Below are 27,322 nucleotides of genomic sequence, written 5' to 3' on the forward strand. Positions count from 1 at the left end.
GTCTGAGCCTCCGCTAGTGAGAGCCTGGGGTGAATCCTCTGGAACGTATCTTCTTTCAGCGCCTCCACCTATGTAGGATTCTAGGGAAGTGTAGAATGACCCTAACATAGGAACCCACTCAGAAACCACACACACAGTGATTATATAACTAAGGACTTTACTAACATATAATAATAACCTGTGTCCCTCTCACGAGGAGGCACTAACAGTGACGTCTCGCAGGACGATTCCCCAACACTAGGTGATCCCACCCAGTGTCCCAAGAACCCTACCCAATGTCCCGTACTCCTACAGAGATAGTCAATGGGTGACTGTGCAGTCACTAAGAACCTCTAGGCCTGTTGGTGCACATATGATGGTATAATACCTGCCGAGCACTCCGGTGCTCGGGTCAGCAACAATCTTCTCAAAGGATCAGTCGGGCGATGCCTCCTTCTGATCCTTCAACCGCACTCATTGTACGTGGGCCGCTATAGCGGTCCCACTCCGGAACAGTCTCTGTGGACCCCAACGTGGGTCCAACCGCTTCACGGGAACAGCAATACTTCTCTGTGTCCCTACCTATATAAGGGGCACGTTCTGCACTATAGGCCGTCCCTATAAAACAGCAACCTATGGTGGCTTGGGATACTCCTATGGGCCTAAAGGGTTAGGACCTGTCCCACTCCCCTAACTACCCACGTCCCTAAGCCTCTCTAACGCTAACAGCCAACGTGCTGCGCAACAAGGTGCCTGCCTGTCAGACCTCACAGCACTGCTCGCTGTGACTCTGACAAGGCAGCACTCCAAACTAGGGGCCGCGTCCCTATCTAGGACCTCCCTAAGCAATTACCCACTCAACTAGTGGTGAGTTGGGGCCTACCTGAGGTGTAGGTACCTATATGGGGCAGAAGCTGCACTCGCTCCCCGCACCCTTCCTTCCCTACAGCTCCCTGACTCCAACTCTCTTAACTGCGGACTTCCAACTACTGGAGTGACAGGGTCCCTTACTCTAAGGCAGTCCCTGGCAACACTCCTATCATAGGGTAACTCAGAGCTATCTTGGACCAAGGGGGTGCTGGCCTAATACAGGGGAGTCCCTCTCTCCTGCACCCTACCTCCTTCCCTTGTCTGCTCCTTCCTCTGACTTTGCTCTGACTGACTACGCAGCTCTCTGCCCGCGAAATGTATCCAATCTATCCAGGGCAGTCCTGCAGCCCTATTGGCTCCTATGAGGCACCTGGTGCCTCCCTCGCTAGGCACTATGGGAATTGTAGTCCCGGGGCACTTACAATAACATTGGGGCCGCGAGCGCTCCTTTCCTGTGCCTGCACTAACCCCTAATGGCCGCCACAACCTCTCACTAGCTATCCCTACTCTCGCGCGACTCTCCTGCGCCTTCCCTGCCCTCACGCAACTGTTCCCTGCCTCTCGCAGCCTCCCTGCGCATGCGCGAGCTATCTGGGCCGCCTGGGACCTACTGCGCATGCGCGAACCGGCGCAACATGGTGGCGCCCTTGGCAAGAGCCGCCGGAGATCTCCTGCACTCCGGCGAGCTCCCTCTTCGGCCCCCACCCTCCGGAATGGCCGTCGGGTCTGCCGCTGGCCTCTGGCAGTACCCGACAGCGTCCGTGGCCACGGAGGCTCCCTGGGAGGTCGAGGACAGAAAAAGGTGACCTGGCTACAATAGAATAGAAAGGTCCCTTCCCCTTCAAAATGGGCAAAAACCACATTACATTTCTGGGCATACTCATTCCCAATTAAATACAACAGCTATATAAAAATAATGTAAAACCACACGAACACTACAAAAGTGGCAACATTTAAACATAACATTCCTGGGGAGATGCCATCTTGTAAAGATGACCATTTCCCCTAAAATCCTATATATATGTAGCGGTCATGTAAAATGCCTACAGTCATCTCTCCTGCTGGCAGCAAGGCCTGGTAAGTGTGGGCATGCCAGCAGTAATCATGGAGGTTTTCCCTCACACCCTGGTGGGGTGCCCTGTGTATGGATGGGACTGGTCACATGCTCTGACTCCATGGTTAGTGATGTCAGAGGTGTGTCAGCCTCAGAAGTTACATAAGGCACAGCACTGTGTCTAATAGTTAGTTGCTGGAAAGTTCTACCTGAAGTCTGAGTTGAGGAAGGAGTTCGGCTAAGAGGAGTAGTTCAAGTTCTGCTAGAGTGTCAGTTATGTTATAGTAACTCCATGGGAGACTGTGTCCAGGGACCTGGCACAGGGCAGTGATTCCTGCGGGAATAGTGAATCCCTGATTTAGGTGACATACCTATCAAAGGGGAGCACGGGCGAGATGATCGGCTAAATACACCCCATTGTGGAGGGCAGCTATGCCCACCGTGACAATAAAGATGGAGCTGATCAGAGAAACCCCTGTGTGTGAGAGTCCAATGATTACACAGGAGGTTGCACCACCGAGGAGTTCCTCACCAGGATCATCCCCATGCGGACGCAGGGACCCTGATGAGGTGGAGGCGCTGCACTGGAACTAGGTGAGACTCAGCACACTACCTCAGCTGCCTGTCTGGACGGGTCCTCCCCACACACCATCATGCGGGAGACTCAGGAGTCCTGTTGCCAACAGGTGCACCACCCGACACTACCACACTGTAATGGGGGCCGGTTAGACCACAGGGGCCAAACTGAGATTGGGTGGGTCAGGCCGGGCCAGAAATACCGTTACATATATATATATATTACAGATGCTGCCAATCATAATAAAAGATGAACAAATTGTAAATAAATCATTCCAAATCTTTATATAGAAGAACAAAAAACCTAGAATAAGAATGCAAAAAATTACAGCAACATAAAAGAAATGGAGGTGTAAACCTTCCCTCACTTAAATTGTAGAAAACAGCGTCAGTTTTGAGATACGGGGAGACTGGCTTAACCGCACAAATCACTTCACAGGCGTGCGGAAGCGTAGCAGGCAAAAAAAATTTTGTTTGAGCGCTCACGGGAGCGTAGGGCCGGTCACGTGAGCGATTCGACCAATGAGGGCGAACCAGCTCCGTGACGTCACTGGCCCGCCCCCCTCAACACGCCCCCAGACAGCGCACGAACTAAGGCCAGGGAAAGCACCCGCTTTCCCTCAGCCTCCGCACGGCTGAAGTCTGTATGGACTCAGCCTAAGGTAGATCACAAAATATACTTATTCCAGGAACTAAAAGATAAATATGCATTACTAAACTCACAATTCTTTGCGTACCTCCCGGCCAGACACTACACATTAGAAATATTAAATAACTTACCAACAGAGGATAGAGACAAATCAGCTGGATGCTCTTATCCACATGGCGAGATATGGGAAAACTTAAATCTCAATCATCTACCAGTGTTTCAAGAAAACAATGCATTTTGACCATAAAAAACTGGGAATAGGAGCTTGGCAAGGAGACTGCCCAAAATCTAAGTATGGAAACTATTATGAGACAATTTGGAAAGTCACTCAAACTTATCCCACCCACAATAAACCAAGAAATGCAATATAGTATCCTACATAGGACACACACTACGCCAAATTGAGCTTCAAAACACAACAAGCTCCCCACAGCAAATGTGTAAATTGTAGAGCTCCAGAGGCAGATCTTTTACATTGCTTATGGAGTTGCCCAGCAATCCAAAAATTCTGGTCACAAATTGGAAAATATAGTAAAGAATCACTGGACATTGACATACACTCAATGCTCAAAGAACTAGATTGGCCATCACTTGAGTCTAGGCGCAAAGTTAATCTCTCCTGTCTTGCATTCAAATATTTTCTAGGCAAGCTACCCGTCTGTCCGAACAAGCTCCTCACCCCAACCACACGCAGCACTTCTCATCTGAGAAAGAAAAATGTCCACCCTGGCGCTGAAATCCTGGCGTTATTCTCCGATTGGTATATGGAAAAAACAACAAAAATGCATATAGATCAATAAGACCTGTCTAGGAATGTAGTCACCTCTTTGTGCACTTCTAGGCGTGATGTATCTACACCTTATACACACCAATAGAATGCAACCACTGGAAGGGGAGGATGTTTAACCCCAATAAGATCCCATGTGTCTAATGAGACCAATGTGTATACCTACACCACAGTGCAGAGGCTGAACTACAAATGTGAACATATGATATAACTTTAAAAAAAATTTTTTTATATGTTTTAATAGTGTAGCCATGCATAATAATGACTGCGTACATCTTCCCTGTTGGCAGTAAGTCCTGGTAAGTACGGGTATGCCAACAGTAGTTATGGAGGTTTTCCCTCACACCCTGGTGTGGTGCCCTGTGTAAGGAAGGGAGTGGCTGTATGCTCTGAGTCCCTGGATAGTGACATCAGAGATGCGCCTGCCCCCTGAGGTATAAAGGGCACAACACTGTCAGTTAGTGTTGTTGAAAGGTTGGCAGAGAAGCATCTGGTAGAATGTATCTTCCTGCATAAGGGATTGGAGGAATACTTTGTGACCCTAGTGCTGTAACTAGCGGTAGCAGAGTGACCAATCAAGTCTGTCTAAGACACACTGTGTCCAGGGACCTGGCGCAGTGGTGATCTCCCTAGGAGAAAGGGAATCCCACTTCAATACGGGAGGGCGTACCTGGCAAAGGGACAGCACGGAGAGATGTGCGGCTAGAGCCGGCAGCTGCATGGGGCAGTCTGCTACATCCAAATCTATAATAAGGATGCCTTGTTCAAAGAAACCCCCACTGTGTGAGTGTGAGATTACTCAACAGTGGCAGTCACCACCGAGAAGGAGTTCCTCACCAGGACAATCTCCCTGCGGAAGCATAGATCCTGATGAGGTGGAGGCGCTGCACGTGAAGTAAGTTGCACTCGTAACCACTACCTCAGATACCTGTCCTGATGATATCCTCTAATAACACCAAGCGGGAGACTCAGGAGTCCTGTTACTTGCAGGTGCACCACCACACACGACCTTGTAATGGGGACCGGTTAGACCACACGGGCCAATGTGAGATTGGGTGGGTCAGACAAGGGGGGTCCAGCCGTTACAATAGTAAAGTTGTTTATACATCATTGCCCTATTGTCTTTTCTATTACTTTTTGTATATGGCTTGTGAGGGTTCTGCATTCCTTCAGAAGAGGATCTGATCAATTTAGAAGTTAAGTTATATCATACGTCTCGTGCTTGGCGCTTAGCGCGCTTACCTCTGTGAATGGGGATCTTCCCGTTCACTCTCAGGCTGAGTCCATAGAGACTGCAGCCATGCGGAGGCGCGCTGAGGCTGAGGGAAAGCGGGTGCTTTCCCTGGCCTTAGAGCGCGCACAGTCCGTGGGCGTGTCTGGGGGCGGGCCAGTGACGTCACCACGGAGCTGGTTCGCCCTCATTGGGCGAACCGCTCACGTGACCGGCCCTGCGCTCCGTGAGCGCCGAAACTAAAAATTTGTTAAGACACACGCTTCCACAAGCGTGTGCGAGCCCCTGCTAAAGCCGCTCTCATTGCGGCTGCAGGGGCTCACTGGTAAGCTTGCGCACGCCTCAACACGGGCGCTGACCATGCCCGAGGCCTCAGGCTGCACGCACGCTCTCCCAAGCTTTGTGCTTGGGGAGACAAGTGAGCTATACTTTCGGGCTCAGAGCAGGGTCACATGAGGGGGGGAGGGGGAAGGGGGAGAGAGAGGGAAATGGGGGGTAGAGAGAGGAGGGAAAGGGGGGGAGAGAGGGAGGAGGGAGAAGGGGGAGAGAGGGAGGGAGAGGGGGAAGGGGGGAGAGGAGGGAAGAGTGAGAGGGGGTAGAGAAGGGGAAGGTGGAGAGGGGGAGGGAGGGAAGGGGGTGGAGAGGAGGGAGCAGAGAGAGTCATCATGTCTAGAGAGGTAATAAAAATATACACATACATGTCCAGTATTACCACTCTTTTATTACTGGACAGTATGTCCAAATACAGGACAGTCCGGTTCAATACTGGACAGCTATTCTATGGGTTAACACTACCATCCACTATTTATAAAGCACATGAAGTGTACGTATGTGAGAAATGTTGCAGGGTTTCTCCTGTCACACTGAGCTATGACACTAGTGTAACAGCACTAATTTATGTTCCCACTAATGTCACGTGAACACGGGGTGGAGGGGGCGGGGCCAATGCAGCGCGCGGCTGATCCCATGCGACCCAACTCCCCCTCCCTCCGCCGTGTGACGGTCACACGACAGAAGGGGCGAGTCTCTGTGGCCTCTAATGAAGGCGGGAAAATGGAAAAGGGGGCGGGGATAAGTGGGAGCCAATCACATCCCTTCCACCAACACCAACAGAGCGAAGCGCGCGCTCACCCTGTCTCCCCTAGTCTTGCAGACTGCCTGTCATCATCGCGGGAAACAGAATAGAGTAGCTCGCGAGCCTGCACGTGTCTGGTTACGCCCCCCACCTCCTTCCTCCGGTGTCTCGCGCTCTGTATGTTGTTGTTGTTGTTGTGACGGCGGCGGCGCGAGGAAGAGGAGGGAGGTAAAATGGCGGCGTCAGCCAAGAAGAGAGCGGACGGGACGAAGATGCTGGGCCGGCAGCAGGAGCAGCATGTGCAGGGGGCCATAGTGAGGATCAAGATGGAGAACTTCTTGTAAGAGCCATTGGAGTGGGTGGGGTTGTATGTCAGTGTGTCACCCCCCCTCCCAGTTCAGGGCTGTCATCTCTCCCCCCCGTCCCCCCACCAGGTCAGGGCTATCTGCCATCTCCTTCCCTCACCAGGTCAGGGCTATCTGCCACCTCCTTCCCTCTCACCAGGTCAGGGCTGTCTGCCACCTCCTTCCCTCTCACCAGGTCAGGGCTGTCTGCCACCTCCTTCCCTCTCACCAGGTCAGGGCTGTCTGCCACCTCCTTCCCTCACCAGGTCAGGGCTATCTGCCACCTCCTTCCCTCTCACCAGGTCAGGGCTGTCTGCCACCTCCTTCCCTCTCACCAGGTCAGGGCTGTCTGCCACCTCCTTCCCTCTCACCAGGTCAGGGCTGTCTGCCACCCCCTTCCCTCTCACCAGGTCAGGGCTATCTGCCACCTCCTTCCCTCTCACCAGGTCAGGGCTATCTGCCACCTCCTTCCCTCTCACCAGGTCAGGGCTATCTGCCACCTCCTTCCCTCTCACCAGGTCAGGGCTATCTGCCACCTCCTTCCCTCTCACCAGGTCAGGGCTATCTGCCACCTCCTTCCCTCTCACCAGGTCAGGGCTATCTGCCACCTCCTTCCCTCTCACCAGGTCAGGGCTATCTGCCATCTCCTTCCCTCTCACCAGGTCAGGGCTGTCATCTCTCTCCCCCCCCTCCCCCACCTCACCAGGTCAGGGCTATCTGCCATCTCCTTCCCTCACCAGGTCAGGGCTATCTGCCATCTCCTTCCCTCTCACCAGGTCAGGGCTATCTGCCACCTCCTTCCCTCTCACCAGGTCAGGGCTATCTGCCACCTCCTTCCCTCTCACCAGGTCAGGGCTATCTGCCATCTCCTTCCCTCTCACCAGGTCAGGGCTGTCATCTCTCTCCCCCCCCCTCCCCCACCTCACCAGGTCAGGGCTATCTGCCATCTCCTTCCCTCTCACCAGGTCAGGGCTATCTGCCATCTCCTTCCCTCTCACCAGGTCAGGGCTATCTGCCATCTCCTTCCCTCTCACCAGGTCAGGGCTGTCATCTCTCTTCCCCCCCCCCCCCCACACCTCACCAGGTCAGGGCTATCTGCCACCTCCTTCCCTCTCACCAGGTCAGGGCTATCTGCCACCTCCTTCCCTCTCACCAGGTCAGGGCTGTCATCTCTCTCCCCCCACCTCACCAGGTCAGGGCTATCTGCCATCTCCTTCCCTCTCACCAGGTCAGGGCTATCTGCCATCTCCTTCCCTCTCACCAGGTCAGGGCTATCTGCCACCTCCTTCCCTCTCACCAGGTCAGGGCTATCTGCCACCTCCTTCCCTCTCACCAGGTCAGGGCTATCTGCCACCTCCTTCCCTCTCACCAGGTCAGGGCTATCTGCCACCTCCTTCCCTCTCACCAGGTCAGGGCTATCTGCCACCTCCTTCCCTCTCACCAGGTCAGGGCTATCTGCCACCTCCTTCCCTCTCACCAGGTCAGGGCTATCTGCCATCTCCTTCCCCCTCACCAGGTCAGGGCTATCTGCCATCTCCTTCCCCCTCACAAGGTCAGGGCTATCTGCCACCTCCTTCTGTCTCACCAGGTCAGGGCTATCTGCCACCTCCTTCCCTCTCACAAGGTCAGGGCTATCTGCTATCTGCCACCTCCTTCCCTCTCACCAGGTCAGGGCTATCTGCCATCTCCTTCCCTCTCACCAGGTCAGGGCTGTCATCTCTCTCCCCCCCCACCTCACCAGGTCAGGGCTATCTGCCACTTCCTTCCCTCTCACCAGGTCAGGGCTATCTGCCACCTCCTTCCCTCTCACCAGGTCAGGGCTATCTGCCATCTCCTTCCCTCTCACCAGGTCAGGGCTATCTGCCACCTCCTTCTGTCTCACCAGGTCAGGGCTATCTGCCACCTCCTTCCCTCTCACAAGGTCAGGGCTATCTGCTATCTGCCACCTCCTTCCCTCTCACAAGGTCAGGGCTATCTGCTATCTGCCACCTCCTTCCCTCTCACAAGGTCAGGGCTATCTGCTATCTGCCACCTCCTTCCCTCTCACAAGGTCAGGGCTATCTGCCATCTCCTTCCTTCTCACCAGGTGAGGGCTGTCATCTCTCTTCCCCCCCCCCACACACCTCACCAGGTCAGGGCTATCTGCCATCTCTTCCCCCCCCCTGCCTTCAGGGTCAGGGCTATCTGTAATTTCTCTCTCCCCCCCCCCCTCCAGGTTGGGACAATCTGCCATCTCCTCCCCCCCACCTCACAGGTAAGGGCTGTTATCTCCCCCTCCTCACCAGGTCAGGGCTATCAGTCATCTCCCCTCTTTCCCCCAACCCCCCAGGTTAGGGCTACTTGTCATCTCTCCCTTTCCCATCTCTCCCCCTCCAGGTTAGGGCTATCTGCCATCTCTCTTCCCCCACCACACCAGGTCAGGACTATCTGTCATCTCCCCCACCCCACCAGGTCAGGGCTGTCATCTCCCCCCCCCCCTGTCAGGGCTATCTGTCATCTCTCTCCCCCCACCACACCAGGTCAGGGCTATCCTCTCCCCCCCCCCCCCCCTCTCACCAGGTCAAGGCTATCTGTCATCTTTCCCAACTTTGAGCTCTCGCCTTCCCCATCATACCTGCTTAAAAAAACGTCCCTGCAGTTATGGGGAACGTGAATCTGAGTAAATCTGTCCTGTCGTAGAAAAAAATAATAATAATTCCATGACCGGACCAAAGCTGCAGTATATTAACATGCACTTTCCATTCATATTCTGGGAAATAATGAAGTGATCCGTTAGTCCATGGTGTCATACTGTAGCTGCGGCTAAACTTCTTCTGCGAGGCTTTTATCATTCAGAAGGGACTTGTATCAATGGACAGAAAAGTTTGTTTTTGATGCCCTTGTACCATTTTGTTGCTAGAATAAGGTTGTCTACATTTCTTACACCTGCATCTGATTGCTACAAAAGGAGGTTTATGCCAAGTGAGATTTGCAGTATTTTTTGATGCCGAAGCTATATTTTATGAAAGATTGAATTGTCAATGCCCAGATTCTTCTTACCAAGAATGTGTAGCTCTATAACAGGGTGTGCAAACTGTAGTGGGGGGCATGAGATTTTCCAGGGGGTGCGTGGGGGTTACAGAGGCCCTGTGCTTCCCCAAAGACATTTAAATTAAATGCTGGGGGGCCGTGCAAGGCCTCTGTATCTTCCCGCGACGTTACCATGGCACTGTAATGTCCCATGACTCCATGACGTCATTTGACGCCGGAGCCAAGGTAAGGGGGGATAGCATGCAGGGGGAAAAGTTTGCGCACCCCTGCGTTTAAGACCTCTTCCGGCTCATATTTACAAAAAACTGCGTAGTAAATATTTACCGATATGTGATATTACATCATATTTCATTCTGCTCGGGCTTTGGCATCATTTATATTAGCTGTACCTTGTGTTTACTTTTGTCTTTAAGGACTTATGACACGTGTGAGGTGTTCCCTGGTCCATACTTAAACATGATTGTAGGCGCTAATGGAACGGGAAAGTCGAGCATAGTTTGTGCCATTTGTCTAGGATTAGCTGGGAAGACATCTTTCATTGGCCGAGCGGACAAGGTAAGTAGACTTGTTTTTAATTGGGTACATGGCACTAAAGATCTTTCTCCAGGAAGGTGGTATAATGTTGAAATTCACCTCCCTTTCATCCTCTTTTGATTTATTTGCTTTTCCATTATTTTGTGCATGTAGAGATGGAGTTTGTTTTATAGTTTTCAAGCAATTAACAAGGATACGATGGCTAGAGGTGTTTTCTTTTAAACAGACTTCTGCAAGGTTCAAGTTTCTGTGCATTTAGTCTTCTTTGCTCTAATCTAGGAAATGTATGCTTTTACCGAGCAGGTTTTTATGATTTCGTGTATCATTCCTTACCTATTTTTATGAGATCGCACTAGACGTGTCTGTTTGCACTACTTGACTTTTTGTGGGAGCAAATATAATACAGGGCTGAGGTCATAATAAATAATGGTTTTGCGTCACAATTAAGTGTATACTATATTGTTTCTGGGGAGAATTACAAGACACATATTGAAACTATTATCCTGTATCGTTGTGTTCTTGTTTCTGTATTTTTCTAAAAACATTTTGGTGGGTTTGCAGCAATAGTAAAAAGGTAAAACTATTCATGGTTTCAGATTTACATTATCGGTTTTATTTGTGTGTTTTTGATTCCCATCTTCTAGTTATGACATGTCTTTGCTTTATTTTTGTATTTAATGTCTCTATAATGCAATTTATTCTTGAATCGATTTTTAAAAACCTCAGATCCCCTTCTCATTTAACCACTACCAGTCAATGTCGCAACATTTCCTTGACACTGACTAAATTTGCAGTATTATTAAAAATCATAATTAACAAAATCCAATCCTGAAAATGGAGCTTTCCCTTCATTTCTGTACCTAAATTCATTACTAATGATGTTTACTAATGAGACTCGGTACATAGTACTGCACAAGCTGACTCTTTTTTTCTTTGTCCTACAGGTTGGCTTTTATGTGAAGCGTGGGTGCCAGAAAGGCCTGGTAGAATTAGAAATGTAAGATCACACTATCCTTGTGACCACTTGATTGTTTGACACCAATCGGTAGGGGGTTTGAAGATTTGCTTTGTAAAAGTGATCTCTCTATTGTTGAATCTCTTGATCATCCCCCCCCCCCCCCTCTGCCAGAGGAGGGAAGAACAGGCTCCAGAGAGGTGCACAGCCCCTGCTTGCTATTAGACTGGTTACAGTGCCCCTACTGGCCTCAGTGAGGAGTTTATCAAATGGTATATAATATACCTGTATAGAGCAAGGAACTAAATACGCCAACTGTGAGAGGGGTCTTGTGGGATATGGCAGTGTATAAAATATACTTTTTTAATAAATTGTAAATTAGAATATTGTGGAACTCTAAAATACAATAAATACAGTTTTAAAAAGGTGGACTGGACGCATGTTGCAGTTACTTAACACCTACTCCAATATAAGAGTAGATTAGTCCCCCTGGGGAATGCAGACAACCAGAAATGCTTGTATATAATGGCTCATGAGTCGCAGAGCCTTCTCAGCCAGATATGCTGCAGTTGGTGGCGTGTAAGCCCGGGATTTGTCAGCACTGTCTCATTGTTAGCTGCCTATATTACATTTGCAAAATTATATCCAGAAAGAACATTAGTGCTAGTTGTATAGCAACAGAGAGGAGTCCGGTTGTAAGGTGTGTATACTCTGTTTAGGAAGTCAATATGAGCATTTGTTCCCGGCTCTGGTTGCCTGTAAATTATGCTGAGTGCTCGGATCCACAAGCTTGGGCTGTTTGTTCAGCAAAGATTTAAAATAAAAAAAAATAAAGGCGTTTGGAAGCAAGCATAGTCTGCATTTTGATCATCTCAGTAACCTTGGTTTCATATACTGTAAGTTATGCAGAGTGCCCGGATCTGCAAGCTCGTGCTGTTTATTCAGGGAGGATTTTTAAGTTTGGGACCTTGAGGCTCCGCTACTTATAAATTCTCACTGAATAAACAGCACAACGTTGTGCCTAATCTACTCCTATATTGGAGTAGGTGTTCAGTAACGGTACCACGCATCCAGTCCTCTTTAACAACTGATTTCTTCTCTTGTAGAGTTCCACAATATTTTAATTTACAATTTATTAAAAGTTATATTTTATGCACTGCCATATCCCACAAGCCCCCTCTGACGGTTGGCATATTTACTTCCTTGCTCTATACTGAAGTATACAGGTATATTATATACAGGCATACCCCGGTTTAAGGACACTCACTTTAAGTACACTCGCGGGTAAGTACATATCGCCCAATAGCCAAACGGCAGCTCGCGCATGCGCCTGTCAGCCCGTCCTGAACAGCAATACCGGCTCCCTACCTGTACTGAAGCTGTGCGCAAGCGGGGAGACTATAGAGCCTGTTACAAATGTGTTATTTCCATCAGTTATGCATGTATATGACGATTGCAGTACAGTACATGCATCGATAATTGGGAAAAAGGTAGTGCTTCACTTTAAGTACATTTTCACTTTACATACATGCTCCGGTCCCATTGCGTACGTTAATGCGGGGTATGCCTGTACCATCCATTTGATAAACTCCTCACTGAGGCCTGTAGGGGCACTGTACACCAGTCTAATAGCAACCAGTGGCTGTGCACCTCTCTGGGGCCTTGTCCTCCCTCCTTTGGAAGTAGGGGGGAGGGGAGGTTCTTTTGCATCACTTGACAATACCATCAAACTCATACCCAAAGAAAATTGGCTACTATATCAAATTGTACAGATTCTTTACTTTCTATATTTATTTTGATTGCAAAATCATAACTTAATCCAATTCTATTTTGCATAAATACAGCTCATTATAGATCATATTGGAGGCACTAAACATTTCACTGACTTCCACTAGTCCAATAAGAATGTAATTTGTCCCCTGCAGCACTGGCAAAAAACTCAAGACAGAAGTGGTGCATTGGTGACAGAGATTTCAATCGCTGTTCTTCTTGAGGATATGCCTTCTGAAAGCAGTTGGTTTCCCAGCTGTACCACCAATGCAATATATAAACACATGCACTCCTTTTTTAAGTGCATGTTCTTCCCCACTGGGTTCAGGGGCTAAAAAATAAAAATATTCAAATAATATATGTGCTCTACTTTAACAGTTGTTGCTCCTAATTTTCCATTCCCAGCAGTCCCCACTCTTTAAAAAGCAAAATATCCTATGGCCACTAACTTCCAATGTTTCAATTTGTATCCTGATCTAGTTGGGGTTTTCTTTTTGTTTTCATTCGTATGGTTTTTGAATAAAGCTGCGTGTTTGACCATGCGTCTGTCACCCTCCTTTGCCAATACTAAAATGATACATTTACTGAAGCATTATTCTTTCTGCCTAGGTACAAGCCGTCCGGAAATATCATCATAACGCGCGAGATCCAGGTGATAAACAATCAGTCTGTGTGGTCCATCAATAATAAAAGTGCGTCTCTCAAAATGGTTGAGGAGCAGGTGGCTGCTTTGAATATCCAAGTAGGAAATCTTTGCCAGTTCCTCCCCCAGGTATGCTGTGGAGAAAGTCCAATATAAGTGCTACAAAATCTCCATTGACACCTTCATATTCATGGGTGATAAACATATGTATTAAAGATGCTTGTAGGAGACGAGTGCAGAGGTACAACCAGGGAGACATATTTGAGGGAAAGAAACCATGGCTTTTATTCAGCCTGGAGCTTCAAACAATACATCTTTAAGGGAGTACAAAAATAAATATCCCATTGTACGGGCTAACTCACTTCCCAGTCCCTATCTGCAGGGCTGGGGGGATAGGCCTCTTACCAGCCTCTGAGCCCAAAGTCCAAAGAGGTATATGTTATGTCAGTCTCTCTGGGTCTAGGTTGGGGGCCACCCTCTGGTGGGTTTCAGGGTCCGCTGCGCCCTGGAATAGAGGGTCTGGTTCCCTGGCAACAGATTCGATGTGTGCTTGAGATCAATGCAGTGTGTGCAGTACACATGCTTGAGTAGCCTGGCTAATTGACTGTAGCTACAATTAACCAGCTCCCTGCTGGACTCACCAGCTATAGACAGGCTCTGTGTGTTGCCTTTTTAAACCGGGGAAAGGCCCTATCACAATGCTATATTAGAAAATCCTCACATAGGGATTAATGCATGCTTCCATAATACATTGCAGAGACTGTGTCAGACTTAACAAAAATCAGCATGCCAGGAATGTCCTGTCCTGTGTGAGGTGTCTGGTTGCTGTCAGTGTTGGTTAACGCAGAGAAATGGGGACCACTAGAGCACAACAGTCTCTAGAGGCACATCTGTCACTTCCTGCAGCAACCCTTGGCACTCACCGCATATAATCACTGATTTCTTCTAAGTTGATTGAGGGAAGAAGGGATTATCGCAGCAGCATGTTCCCTGCCCCATTGTATATGTGTTTTGAAAACAAATTTGTATTTATTACTTTTCTGGGTTCATCATCCCAGTTGTTTATAGATACATTGTGTGCTTTGTACCCTGTAACAGGTTACATTTGTATCTTAACCATTCTGTGCTGTATTGTGGTTTGCCACAGCCTGTCCTGCATTATTACCCTGTGGGAACCAAGAGGCTAACCCAGGATCTTTTTGAGTACATTTGTACAGGGCTCTGTCTGTTTTCAGCTGATTTTAAAGATTTGCTTCTGGTTTGGGCCTTAGATCTGCCCCTGTGATAATACAGTTGTATTGAAGCTCCCAAGTTATGTGCAAACCACAACCAATATTTATAAATCCGCTAACACACTTGCTACTTACTCTTTGATAAAGTGCTGTTCTAGTGCGAAGCGCGTTGGAGGTAACTGTCCCTCCGCCTTTTTTTATCATGAATCCAATACATTTACTTTTATTAGTTTTCTGCTTTCCAGCCTTCATTGTTTGTCCGCTGTACACCGCCAAGCGTTTTTTTTCTCCTTCTCCCCCGGGTATTGCTACTTAGGGCAGGTTTTTGAACTTTGAAGTTTAACATTATTTAAATGGTTTAAAGATTTCATGGGAAACATAAATGTAGTTTATTCAATTATTATTATTTTTTGTTTGTTTATCTTGAAAACTTAGCAGATTGCAAAGCCACACAGTGAACTTAGCTTTTATTGAGCCGGGGAACAGGGTATAGATTGAAAACATTAAGTCGAAACCACACAAACTAAATAGAGACGTAACTCAAATAAACAGCATTCTAATGAGTTGTATCAATTGTCCATAAAACATCAATTTTTTTCCTTTTTGTATGGTAAAATAACTTTATAAATAACATAATTTTTCATATTTTTCAACATACTTTTTTTTGGCATGATCAAAAGATACGCTTTTTTTTTTTTTAGTAGGGGACAACCAGTTTGATAAATTTGACCGAAAATGGGAGATGATTGTAAATTCCTTTCCCCAGTTAGAACAAAATAAATTCAGATGTCACCCGAGATAAGAATATAAACTGAAATGGAAGGGAATACTGATAAAGGAAATAGAAAATAAGGAGAACGTCCCACAACATAACAGAATAGACCAAAAACTAAGAGCCTCGCCAAAGTGAAATACAAACATGTTAATCAAAAGAAAAGACGGGAGTCACAAGCAAGCTATGAAACAAGGTTTTGAGTTAAGTTAAATGGTCGAGACCTATTAGATCAAGACCAGTTATAAGGTTGAAAAAGAAAAATGGGTATAGCAAATATGTATTGGAATATGTGACAGTAAGCCAAAGAAACTAGACCAGATGCAGAAAATTACCCTGATATACATTGTTTTGTATAAGCTCCCAAGTGGTAGATAGGTGGGTATTCTGCTGGAGGCAGTGTGTCAGAGCACAGCCATGAATGATCAGGAAAGCAGCTTGTGGTTAAATGATATTCTTTATTCGGACATCATGGTGCAGTCAGGGAAATGGAGGGAGCTCTTACGCGTTTCACGCCTCGTTGGCGCTTCGTCAGAGAGTGAAAAAGTAATGCTGGGACCCCCTTGATATAGTGCCTCTCATTGCGTTTCAAATTGCTCGCAGCCGCGGCTCGATTGGCCGGAAGTGATGATACCGGAAGTCAGGAACCGGATGTGACGCGACGGGCTCCATGCATGGATGGTTTGTTTACAAGCTATGCTTGTAGTCATGGAGATCGCAGCGTCATCACTCCGTAGCAATGGGGAAATCTTAATTACAAACGGGACCCAGCATTATCACCCCACCATACAAAAAACATACATAATCAAAGGTGGTGGTTTTAAAAACAACATCTAAAGCATATAAACTATGCATAAACTAAAGGACTCTTTGTAAACAGTTTGATATTATCCATAATGTATGGTTGCAATCGTATTTGTAAACGTTTTTGGGTGTCTGGTGACATATGTAAATTGTTTATAATGATAAACTTTAAATCATTGATCCGGGTTGTATAGTCTATATTACAATCATACATGATGGATTAATATATCAGTAAAAATCTATTATGCCAATTCTTTGCATGAAAGTATACATTTGGAACAGTTGCACAGATTTACTCGAGGTGATTTGTGAAAGACTGATGACTATATCTAAGCAATGGGTGAAGCATATGTTATACATCTCGTTATAATTACATTCTATTATTTTTAAGGAAATAAAGGCAATATGAGAAGAGCAATGTATATACATCATGATATTTTAAATAGTCTTGTGATGTGTTGTAAATATATACATTGTTTTTGATATGCATAACATTAAGTACAACAGGTTAGTTCTTCTTTCAATATAAAATTATTGATGTATGGAAAAATAATGAACATACATTTCACAAGAAATGCTTGAGTTCCCAATCTGTATTTATACCCCCGGGTGCCAAAGACCCGAGGGTATAAATCCAGAACATTTCTCTCTGGTTCAGTACATTTTCCCTATTACCTCCTCTTGTGTGTCTAGGAATATGTTCTAATGCACTGAATGAGAAAGTTTCACTGGAGCCTTTTGGACAATTTGAGAAATGTTTAGACACTGGTAGGTTAGGATCTTCCTTTTTTATTGATCTGAGGTGTTCTGAAATTCTCACTTTTAGAGGTCTGATTGTCCTCCCAATATAGGTCATACCACAGGCACAATTAAGTTTGTATATAACATAATTGGTAGAACATGTCATAAATTGTTTTAATTTGTATTTCTGACACGTATATTTATTAGTAACTGAACTTAGTGGTGTAGCATATCTACAGTATGTACATTTGCCACATTTGTGGAAGCCTTTTGGGAGTCTATCTCGGGATGTCTTGTGTCCTGCAGTGAATAAGCTAGGAGATAGATGATATCCTATGGTCTTTGCCTTTTTATATACAAATTTTGGTAGATTATTTGTGACCGATTTCAGCCCTCTATCTAGCTCTAATACCCTCCAGTGTTTTTCTATGATGCTTCTTATCTTACTAGCCTGATTGCTAAAGGTGGTAATAAAGAGCGGGGTCTCAGATTCAGGTTCTGTGATCTTTGTTTTTATTGTTTTTTTCCTCTGTTTTGTATTTTTCAACAGTTCTGAACGTTGCAGTGCATGCATAAATGCAGAATGTATATCTTTTTCTTGATATCCTCTGTTCCTGAACCTCTCGTTCAGTATCTCCGACTGTTGTATGAAGGCTTCTTCAGTAGAACAAAGCCTTCTCAGTCGGAGATATTGACCTTTGGGTATGCCTCGTAATAGAGGTCTCGGATGGCTGCTGTTTGCCCTTAGCAGAGAGTTGCGGGCATTTGTTTTACGAAATAAATTCGTTTGAATTGTACAATTCACATCTATGGATAATCTTATATCCAAAAAGTCTATATGATTAATGTTTACTAATGATGTGAATTTTAAATTAAAAGTATTGTCATTCAGATAGTTGATGAAAGCTCCCAGTATGTCGTGGTCCCCCTCCCATATCAGGATAAGGTCGTCTATATAACGACGGTAAAAGATAATGTGCTTACGAAAAGGATTAGTGTCACCGAAAATGTGTTTATTTTCCCAGAAACCCATAAAGAGATTTGCATAGGAAGGTGCAAAGGAAGTACCCATGGCAGTGCCCTGTTTTTGGAGATAGAAGTGCTGGTCAAAAAGAAAGTAATTGTGCTGTAATAAAAATATTATGCAATCCAAAAGAAAAGTGATTTGTGGAGTGTGTAAATTTGATAAATTAAGGAAATGAGTGACAGCTAGGATGCCAAGATTGTGACTAATAATTGTGTATAGAGATGATACATCTAGTGTAACCCATGTATAATTGTGACACCAAGTGATCTCTTGTAACAAATTTAGTAAATGTGTTGAATCTCTGATATAGGACGGGAGAACCACTACTAGGGGTTGGAGATAAATATCCACGTACCTAGATACACCATCTCCCAAAGATCCAATGCTAGAAATTATTGGTCTGCCTGGTGGATTCTCCAGGGACTTGTGGATCTTTGGGAGATGGTGAAAAATAGGTACTGTGGGAAATCGGTTAAATAGATATTGAGATTCTTGTATCGACAATACCCGCAACTCCCTGCCAAGGTCAATCAGTGTTTGTAGCTCTCCAAGATATAATGATGTGGGGTCTTTGTCCAACCTACAATAAGAGTTACTGTCACTTAGTTGTCTAATTGATTCTTTGTAGTAATTGTCTTTGGACATCACTACTACGGCTCCACCCTTATCAGCGTTTTTTATAATTAACGTGTTGTTATGTTTAAGCTGAAAAAGGGTGTTCCGTTCTGCTATAGTCAAATTGTCAGGTTTTTTGTTGGAAAAAGTGTATCCCTTTGCTAAAGTCTGCAGGTCACGCTCTACTAGTTTTTCAAAGGTCTCTAAGTAAGGTCCCTTGTTGTATGTTGGACAAAAGGTCGATCTATTTTTTAACCCTGAATGTTTTGTATGTGTGAGGAATGTAGTAAAGTCATCTATTTCTATTTCTTCTTGTTCTGCTAGCAAATCGTTAAGATCTTGAACCCTGGTGAGCTCATTGAAGTCAAAAGAATGCATGCTCGTCGCACCCACCCGTGGCTCCCGAGGAGAGGCCTCGGGAACCCGAGGCGGGGACGAGGGGCATGCAGTCTCTGATCTATTGTTGAACCATTTCTTTAATAATAATTTCCTAATAAATCTTTGAACATCAATTACAGTGGTAAACAAGTCAAAATTGTCATTCGGCGCGAAATTTAACCCTTTGTTTAGTAAATCAATCTCATCTGGAATAAGGACTGTCCCAGAGATGTTTATAACATTATTCTCATTTGGATTCAAATGTCTATCTTTCTTTTCTTTCTGACTTTTTTCTTTTGGCCGAGCGCCTTGTTCTCTTGAACAGTTTTTTGGAGCCTTCGATTGATATGAAGTGGAGGACTCGTATCTCCTGGTATACGAGGTAGATGGTCTAGAGTCCTGGTCGCTATTCCCATGTGTATACCTCTCTGTGTCTGTGTCATTAGAAAAGGAAACAGATGAAGGGCGTCCTTCGTTGTCTGAGATATCAGACATACTGGAGTTGTCAGCTTTGTTTTTCAGGATGGACTTATTGGGTGTAGATTTGTTAAAGTTGTCTCTATCTCTCTGTGGGTGTCTTTTTTGATTTTTGTTTTTATATGCATTTCTATATTGGTTGGGCTTTTGCCACATATAGACTTGATTGTGTATATAGTCCATTTTGTCTCGTTCATACTTTTTTTGTTTTTGTGTCATTAAGTCCTGTTCCATTGATTTGATATGTTTACTCAGTTTCTCATCACATGTGTTATATTCATCAAAGTTTTGTAAATTATTCAAATTCTTTTGAAGGTCTGTGACTGCCTTTGATGTGGATTTCTTCTCCTCTACCTTGTGTTCTATTATCAGGTCAATTAGTTTGAATGAGCATTCATCTAGGAGTTTAATCCACTTTAGCTCAAATTCTTTTGTGGGGAACCCAAAAGATGGTGTTTTGGTAATACGTAATCCCCGTGGTAGTCTATTCATTGACCGATAATTCTCTAGTGTCGTTATATCCCACCATAGTCGTATGTCTATTGATAGGGCTTTCTCGAATCTGTTAAAGAACATTGGTAGGTCAATGTCATCATCATCATCAGTTGGTAATGTCAGTCCTTCAAAGACCTGTGCTGCTTGTTTACTGCGTCTAGAGTTGTCTGTGCAAATGTGTGCATACGACATGGACTTGGATTGGCTATTGTCAGAGTCCTCAGATAATGTACTGAACCAGAGAGAAATGTTCTGGATTTATACCCTCGGGTCTTTGGCACCCGGGGGTATAAATACGGATTGGGAACTCAAGCATTTCTTGTGAAATGTATGTTCATTATTTTTCCATACATCAATAATTTTATATTGAAAGAAGAACTAACCTGTTGTACTTAATGTTATGCATATCAAAAACAATGTATATATTTACAACACATCACAAGACTATTTAAAATATCATGATGTATATACATTGCTCTTCTCATATTGCCTTTATTTCCTTAAAAATAATAGAATGTAATTATAACGAGATGTATAACATATGCTTCACCCATTGCTTAGATATAGTCATCAGTCTTTCACAAATCACCTCGAGTAAATCTGTGCAACTGTTCCAAATGTATACTTTCATGCAAAGAATTGGCATAATAGATTTTTACTGATATATTAATCCATCATGTATGATTGTAATATAGACTATACAACCCGGATCAATGATTTAAAGTTTATCATTATAAACAATTTACATATGTCACCAGACACCCAAAAACGTTTACAAATACGATTGCAACCATACATTATGGATAATATCAAACTGTTTACAAAGAGTCCTTTAGTTTATGCATAGTTTATATGCTTTAGATGTTGTTTTTAAAACCACCACCTTTGATTATGTATGTTTTTTGTATGGTGGGGTGATAATGCTGGGTCCCGTTTGTAATTAAGATTTCCCCATTGCTACGGAGTGATGACGCTGCGATCTCCATGACTACAAGCATAGCTTGTAAACAAACCATCCATGCATGGAGCCCGTCGCGTCACATCCGGTTCCTGACTTCCGGTATCATCACTTCCGGCCAATCGAGCCGCGGCTGCGAGCAATTTGAAACGCAATGAGAGGCACTATATCAAGGGGGTCCCAGCATTACTTTTTCACTCTCTGACGAAGCGCCAACGAGGCGTGAAACGCGTAAGAGCTCCCTCCATTTCCCTGACTGCACCATGATGTCCGAATAAAGAATATCTTTTAACCACAAGCTGCTTTCCTGATCATTCATGGCTGTGCTCTGACACACTGCCTCCAGCAGAATACCCACCTATCTACCACTTTTCCGGATGCACGCCACCAACAAGAAGAAACCAGGCTTTTTTCATGTGAGTTTATTCTATTTTGGAGGTATACACTAGGGTGGTTTCAAGCGTGTGTGACATTGTCCTCATTAGGAGTGATGTGATGGAGCTTAACACTCTTCATTCACAACACCTCTAGGACTTCAATATATATGTCTTCTACACAGCGCTCACCTACATACCCAATACTCACCTGTATATCAATAGCCTGCATCAAGACATCTTCTATCAAGAATATCTGAATTGACATTGTTATTTTCATTATCCATAGTCATTTAGAGCACTATTGATGAACTCTGTTCTTCTACTGCTGTATAAGCTCCCAAGTGGTTTAAGTAGATGGCCTGATAATAAAAAATGCACAAATGCGCACCAGGGATTAGTGGAAGGTAATTTATTAAAAATACACAAAAACTGAGGGGATCCAACCCCACCTCAGAACAGCTGAACGGCTAAGTACTACCAAGGAAAACACCTAATGGTGACTAAACCCTAAGCTGCACAGTATACAAATACAGTAAAATTTATATAAAAAACATGAAAGAAAAAAACAAACATGAAAACAACCTATCAACAGATTTGTATAGAAACCGCCATAGGGTTGGGCACTGGCAAGGGGAAACGGACACTCGCACTGAGACAGTCAGCAGACTCGCGGTGTCTGCACAGGATCCGGATCTCAGCACCGCTGAGATGGATAAAACCGCTGCTGTCTCCTGCAGGCTCCGTCTCAGCTTACCAGCATACACGCGCAGGATGACCTGTCGTGACCTCTACGCGTTTCGTACCAAGTACTTCGTCAGGAGATCACGTACAGCGTCATCCGCGCGTATATATAGGCGGCAACTGATTGAAGAAACCAGCCCCCTCAGAGAAACACCCTTACTTTGCCTAATTGCTATGCTGATTTTTCAGGGTGCCTTCCCCCCTTTCTAAGGGGGGTTCACCTAGATTTGAGAGTTTCTGGGGAGACGCTTTATGTACATACTGCAAAGGGATCATCCACACCATCACACAGCACGAGCGCTGAATATCCTGTTTTTTCTACCTCTAAGTAGATGGCCTAGTGAGAAAAAGAGGACAAATTTATGTGGCAACAATGTAAGACATTATTCGATGTTCCATGTACATACATTTTATTGTATCTGCAAACACCCCTAATAAAAAGAAACTTGTGCTTGGGGTAGGGCACTGGTTTGTGTTGGTCTGAGGAACAACCCCAGAGTCATATCTATAAGTTCAAGTGGAGTAAATGTATTGAGCTTTTACTTGGGTAATTCTGTACAATAGATTATATGATCACAAGTATTTAGAATGGCCACAGATATAAAATGTGGTGATGATTTTTTTATTTGTAGGACAAAGTTGGAGAGTTTGCTAAATTATCCAAAGTTGAACTTCTGGAAGCAACTGAGAAATCAATTGGTCCTCCAGAGATGTACAAGTTCCATTGTGAATTAAAAAACTGCAGGGAAAAAGAAAAGGAACTTGAGGTAAGGCGTTTTCATGGCAATAGAAATCTGTTAAGTGTGACTAAAAATGTGTGGATTGTACTTCTCCTCTTCCCCTCCCTAACCCCCCCCCCCCCCCCCCCCCCTCCCGTGCCCTCATTTTTTGAACCTGCAAGATTTCCTAATGCAGAATTACATTAATCCTATAGCGGGGCTTCCTGATTTTGGATTTATGGCCTCATTCATTTTGTCTTCCTGGGATATAGCTACTACATTTGCTTGGAAACGGGGTTGTCTCAATATAGGACAGCTGTCGTTCCTTACTAGGAGATCCTCTAGATCAGTGGTTCCCAACCTTCCTTCTTTTTTTTTTTTCCCCCCACTATGCACTGCCTGCTAGAAAATATTTGTTCCGCGAACCCCTAATTAATCTTATCGTATACTCCATCATACTATTGCTAACAAACTTGTATGACTGATCCCAGGCACTATAGTGCCCTGAGCTCATGGGGGGGGGGAGGGGGGTGGGATGGGGGACTTCAATACTTTGTTGCTGTGGATGCAAAGCATTGTGGGGAGCAACTTTGGAAGCTCTTACTGGTATTGACGGCTATACCACCCAAATTGCAGTACAGTTTTGGGCCTTGCTAAGTGCGCAGTCCCCACATGGGTTCAGGACCCCACTATACTGCTTGGGTTAAGCCATTACAGGTTGTTCTTTTTAGTGAAACCTTTGGAGACACCTTGTGAACCCCAAAGGAATCGCTGATCCTAGATGCTTAAGAAAATAACGGGGAACATATGAGAGATTGCTTTGTTAAACATGATCACTCTTTTTCAGCGACTTCAGTAATGTGTTCATTAAAGCGGCATTTTACTGTCCAAAGTCTTTTATAAATTCGAATTTTCGCTTAATAATCCTGTCTAAATGTAACTATTTCCTTCAGCATAAAGATTTTTGCAATTGAAAATCGAAAAAGCAATGGATGCATCAGACCCCCATTGCTATGTCCAAAAAGTCTGTCTTGCGCTTCAGTGTATACAGCAAGGTCACCATAGGTGTTTCAGTCAATGGAGCTGTGTGAGAGGGAGCTTTGCGTGGCCACAGTGTTGACCGGTGCAGGGGGAAATTGATTCTTACCTCAGCTGCATCTCCGGTCTGGGGCCAGCTCACCTCGTGTGCTCCTGCGTGCTGCCGTCTAGAATTGCCAGGAAAGAAGAGAAACTTCGGCGCAACTGCGCATGACTGATGCAATGAGACTCCCGGATGATCTTCAACCAACTTTATTGACACCACACACAAGGGCTGCACCGCGATCTCCTCCTCTACGCGTTTCACCCTCTAGGATAGGGCTTCGTCTTGGAGTGGGGAGAGGCGGTGACTGCCTGACATTTAAACTCTAAAAAGCCTGCGAAAACGGACTGCAATGTTAACCCCTTCATTGACTTTGCCTGTTTTAGTACTACTCGGATATAACAATCCTATATGCAACAATCACTTAAATATAGTGTCTATTAAACATAAATTGAATACTATACTCATATTGAGCTCAGGCTGTGTAATGAAAGTATATTAAAATCTGCTGACTACACTACAAAAAGTGACATGACACATCCTGTACCATTACATTTTAACACGTGCCCTTTGGGCTCTGTAGAGACCTTACAATGTTGTGCAATTGAACATATTGCATTACCTACTCGTGGAGGGGATAGAATTAAGATCCTGCATCAGAGAGAGGCACATTGGATCTTTATATTAAGTACCCTACAGCCCAATGGACTAAATGTCAAATGGGATCTGCGCTGTTTCTTATAGAGATTTGTTTATCTTGAAGTGCTATAGTATACCTATTTTCTGCAGGATAGAATGTTCAGTTTATTTATTTACCCTGTAAGGATTACTTTGTATCTTCCGTTTCTGTTTCTTATCTATTGTACCTCACCTACCCCATTCCTCGGACTTTACCTGGTGTCAATAAAGTTGGTTGAAGATCATCCGGGAGTCTCATTGATTCAGTCATGCGCAGTTGCGCCAAAGTTTCTCTTCTTTCCTGACCCCCATTGCTACCTGTAATGCCTTTCAAATACCAATAAAGTACATCTTCACAGAAGTGGTTAGTTTATTATTGAGGGTTAGTTGGCAATAAAGATGGCATTATGCGAAATCTCTATGTATAAATCCTGACAAAAGGTTTGTGTGTTAGGAATACTTTGTTAGTCCACATCCATGGACTGCGTACCGCAATCAAAAGGAAAGGCCGTACCTTAATGGACGACGTCCATAGAGCACACAACCGCGCAGACCATTTTAGAGCAGACAACCTTGTTTTTTTTTTTTTGTCACTTGAGCGGTTCAGGCAATGAGGGCGAAACAGCTCTGTGACGTCACAGACACGTCATAGAAATTTTACAAGCCACGGATCGCTCAAGCAACAGGCGGGCGTGACGCCATGCGCTCCTACAATATCGGAGCATGAGCTCGGAGCATGAGCATGAGCTTTACATGAGCTCCAAAGAGACATAGCTTTGAAGAGCTGAAAATAGTTACTTGATATTGCACCTCTGTGTAAAATAACTTAAATATGTTTACACCCAACTATATGTGTGTGTGTGTATATATGTATATATCTATCTATATATATATATATATATCTATATATCTATATATATATATATATATATATATATATATATATATATATATATATATATATATATATATATATATATATATATATATATATATATATAAATCTATCACACACACACAAAAAAGCAGTTGCTCACATTATATAAATAATCTCATAATACTGAGTTAAGTTATGGTGAGTAAAAAAAGTGACAAAAACCCTTCACAGGAAAGCAAATATGCAAATACAACTGTATGCTCATCTGCATGTCTTAGGCAGGTCTGCAACCCCGCCTTTCCCCATTATCACCCAGCATACAGCACTTCCACTGCAGCAAGGGATTCTGGGAAATGACATACAAATGAGCACACAGTGTCACTTTTTGCCTCAAAAACCATTTTTAACATATATATTCCATTTATAAAGATTCCCAGGCAACGCGGTAACCAAGATGGAATCACATCTTCATTCATAAGTCACATATTATAACAGCAGCCTTCCTATTTTTTTTTTATTTTTTTTTAAATGTAAACCATTGTTTGCTTTTATATTTAAACAAACAGATGGTCCCCAGAATTTAAGAATTAGAAGTTGGAACTCCTACAGATGCCTTTTGCCAGCAATCCTTGTTGCTTGGAATAGTCATTCATGTCTCGCAATGGAAACTGTTTCAAATGAAATAAAAGCTTGGAAAACCACTGTCCATGCTTTTAAAGAAATGCCCACCCCTTTCTGAATTTATTGTGACTCAGTGGAACGCCTTACAAATGTTTTTCAGAACCGCCGCTCATTTCTGCTTTGTATATAAAAATGCTGTTGCTTTGGTAGGGCTTATTTTTTAAATAAAAACAAAATTCTTCCTATATACTTCATAACATTATTTAATATTTAGAACATTATGAAAATGAAGTATAACTTTAATACGTATCTTGAACAATTAAAGAACATGGCAAAAATATGTATTTGCAGAGTAAAGAGTCCTCCATTACCAATCTCCCCCCCCCCCCCCTCCCCTTTTTATTTTTTTTTCTCCTCCCCCTCTCAAGGAGCACCCACTAAACCTCCTTCTGGAAGATCAAAAACAGGGAAAAGCAGGCTCTGCAATTATTGCACTCGTCTTCAGTGTAAATGTAATTAAAAGTAATATTTTTAAGTATGTAATATAAACATCCAGTAAGGTGACGTGGAAAGGAATTTGTAAACAACAATATATACAACATTAATAAATTAAAATGAATCCGCAGCCAGTCCTGCCCAATTACAATAAATAATTGGGCAATGGAAATCTAAGCTAGTGGGCTATATAATACTATACTAATGTTCACTAAGGTAAGTGACACCTAATAAAATCAATAAATATAGCCACAAGATTCTAGCAGATTACCAAGTCTCCTATAGCCAATAAGTCTAATCAGGGGTGAGCAAACTTTTTATGCCGAGCCCCCCTTTTCATCCATGAAATTTCTCGGGCCCCCCCTGCCTTATGTAATCAAAATCACATGACGTCAGCGCACGTGAGCTGGTTCAGCCAATAAGGGCGAACCAGCTTTGTAACGCCCCCGCCACGCGTCTACAAAAAAAGGATTTATAACACAAATTACATCACTTAAAAATAAATATTATGGTATTTGTCTAATAGTGTCCCCATTTATGCTGTATTATTAATCTCTCTCTTCCCGCCACATCAGGACCTCTCTGCCCTCTTCCAGTCTCACACTCCTATCCCAGTCTCTCCCTCTCCCTGTATTTCTCACTCCCCCTCAGTGTCTCCCCCTCCCTCCCCCACTCTCTCTTTCCCTCCCCCCCAGTGACTCTATCTCTGTCTCTCTCTAGTGTCTCTCCCTCCACCC

General features: G+C 44.4%; 1 protein-coding gene across 3 annotated transcripts in view; it reads left to right on the forward strand.

Annotated features, from left to right (window-relative positions):
• The first annotated feature begins 6,170 nt into the window (after positions 1 to 6,170).
• SMC5 (structural maintenance of chromosomes 5) overlaps positions 6,171 to 27,322 on the forward strand; it is an 89,385-nt gene continuing 68,233 nt past the window's right edge. The window contains exons 1-5 of one of the 3 annotated variants that reach the window (XM_075597848.1): positions 6,171 to 6,561; positions 10,009 to 10,150; positions 11,074 to 11,126; positions 13,464 to 13,626; positions 22,747 to 22,881. In XM_075597848.1, coding sequence (XP_075453963.1) covers positions 6,455 to 6,561; positions 10,009 to 10,150; positions 11,074 to 11,126; positions 13,464 to 13,626; positions 22,747 to 22,881 — 600 coding nt within the window. In that variant the 5' untranslated portion in view covers positions 6,171 to 6,454. The remainder of the gene's footprint in view (positions 6,562 to 10,008; positions 10,151 to 11,073; positions 11,127 to 13,463; positions 13,627 to 22,746; positions 22,882 to 27,322) is intronic. The other 2 variants (XM_075597857.1, XM_075597864.1) reach the window with 2 other exon arrangements.

This window comes from Ascaphus truei, chromosome 1 (assembly GCF_040206685.1).
Source record: "Ascaphus truei isolate aAscTru1 chromosome 1, aAscTru1.hap1, whole genome shotgun sequence".
Taxonomy (NCBI): Eukaryota; Metazoa; Chordata; class Amphibia; order Anura; family Ascaphidae; genus Ascaphus; species Ascaphus truei.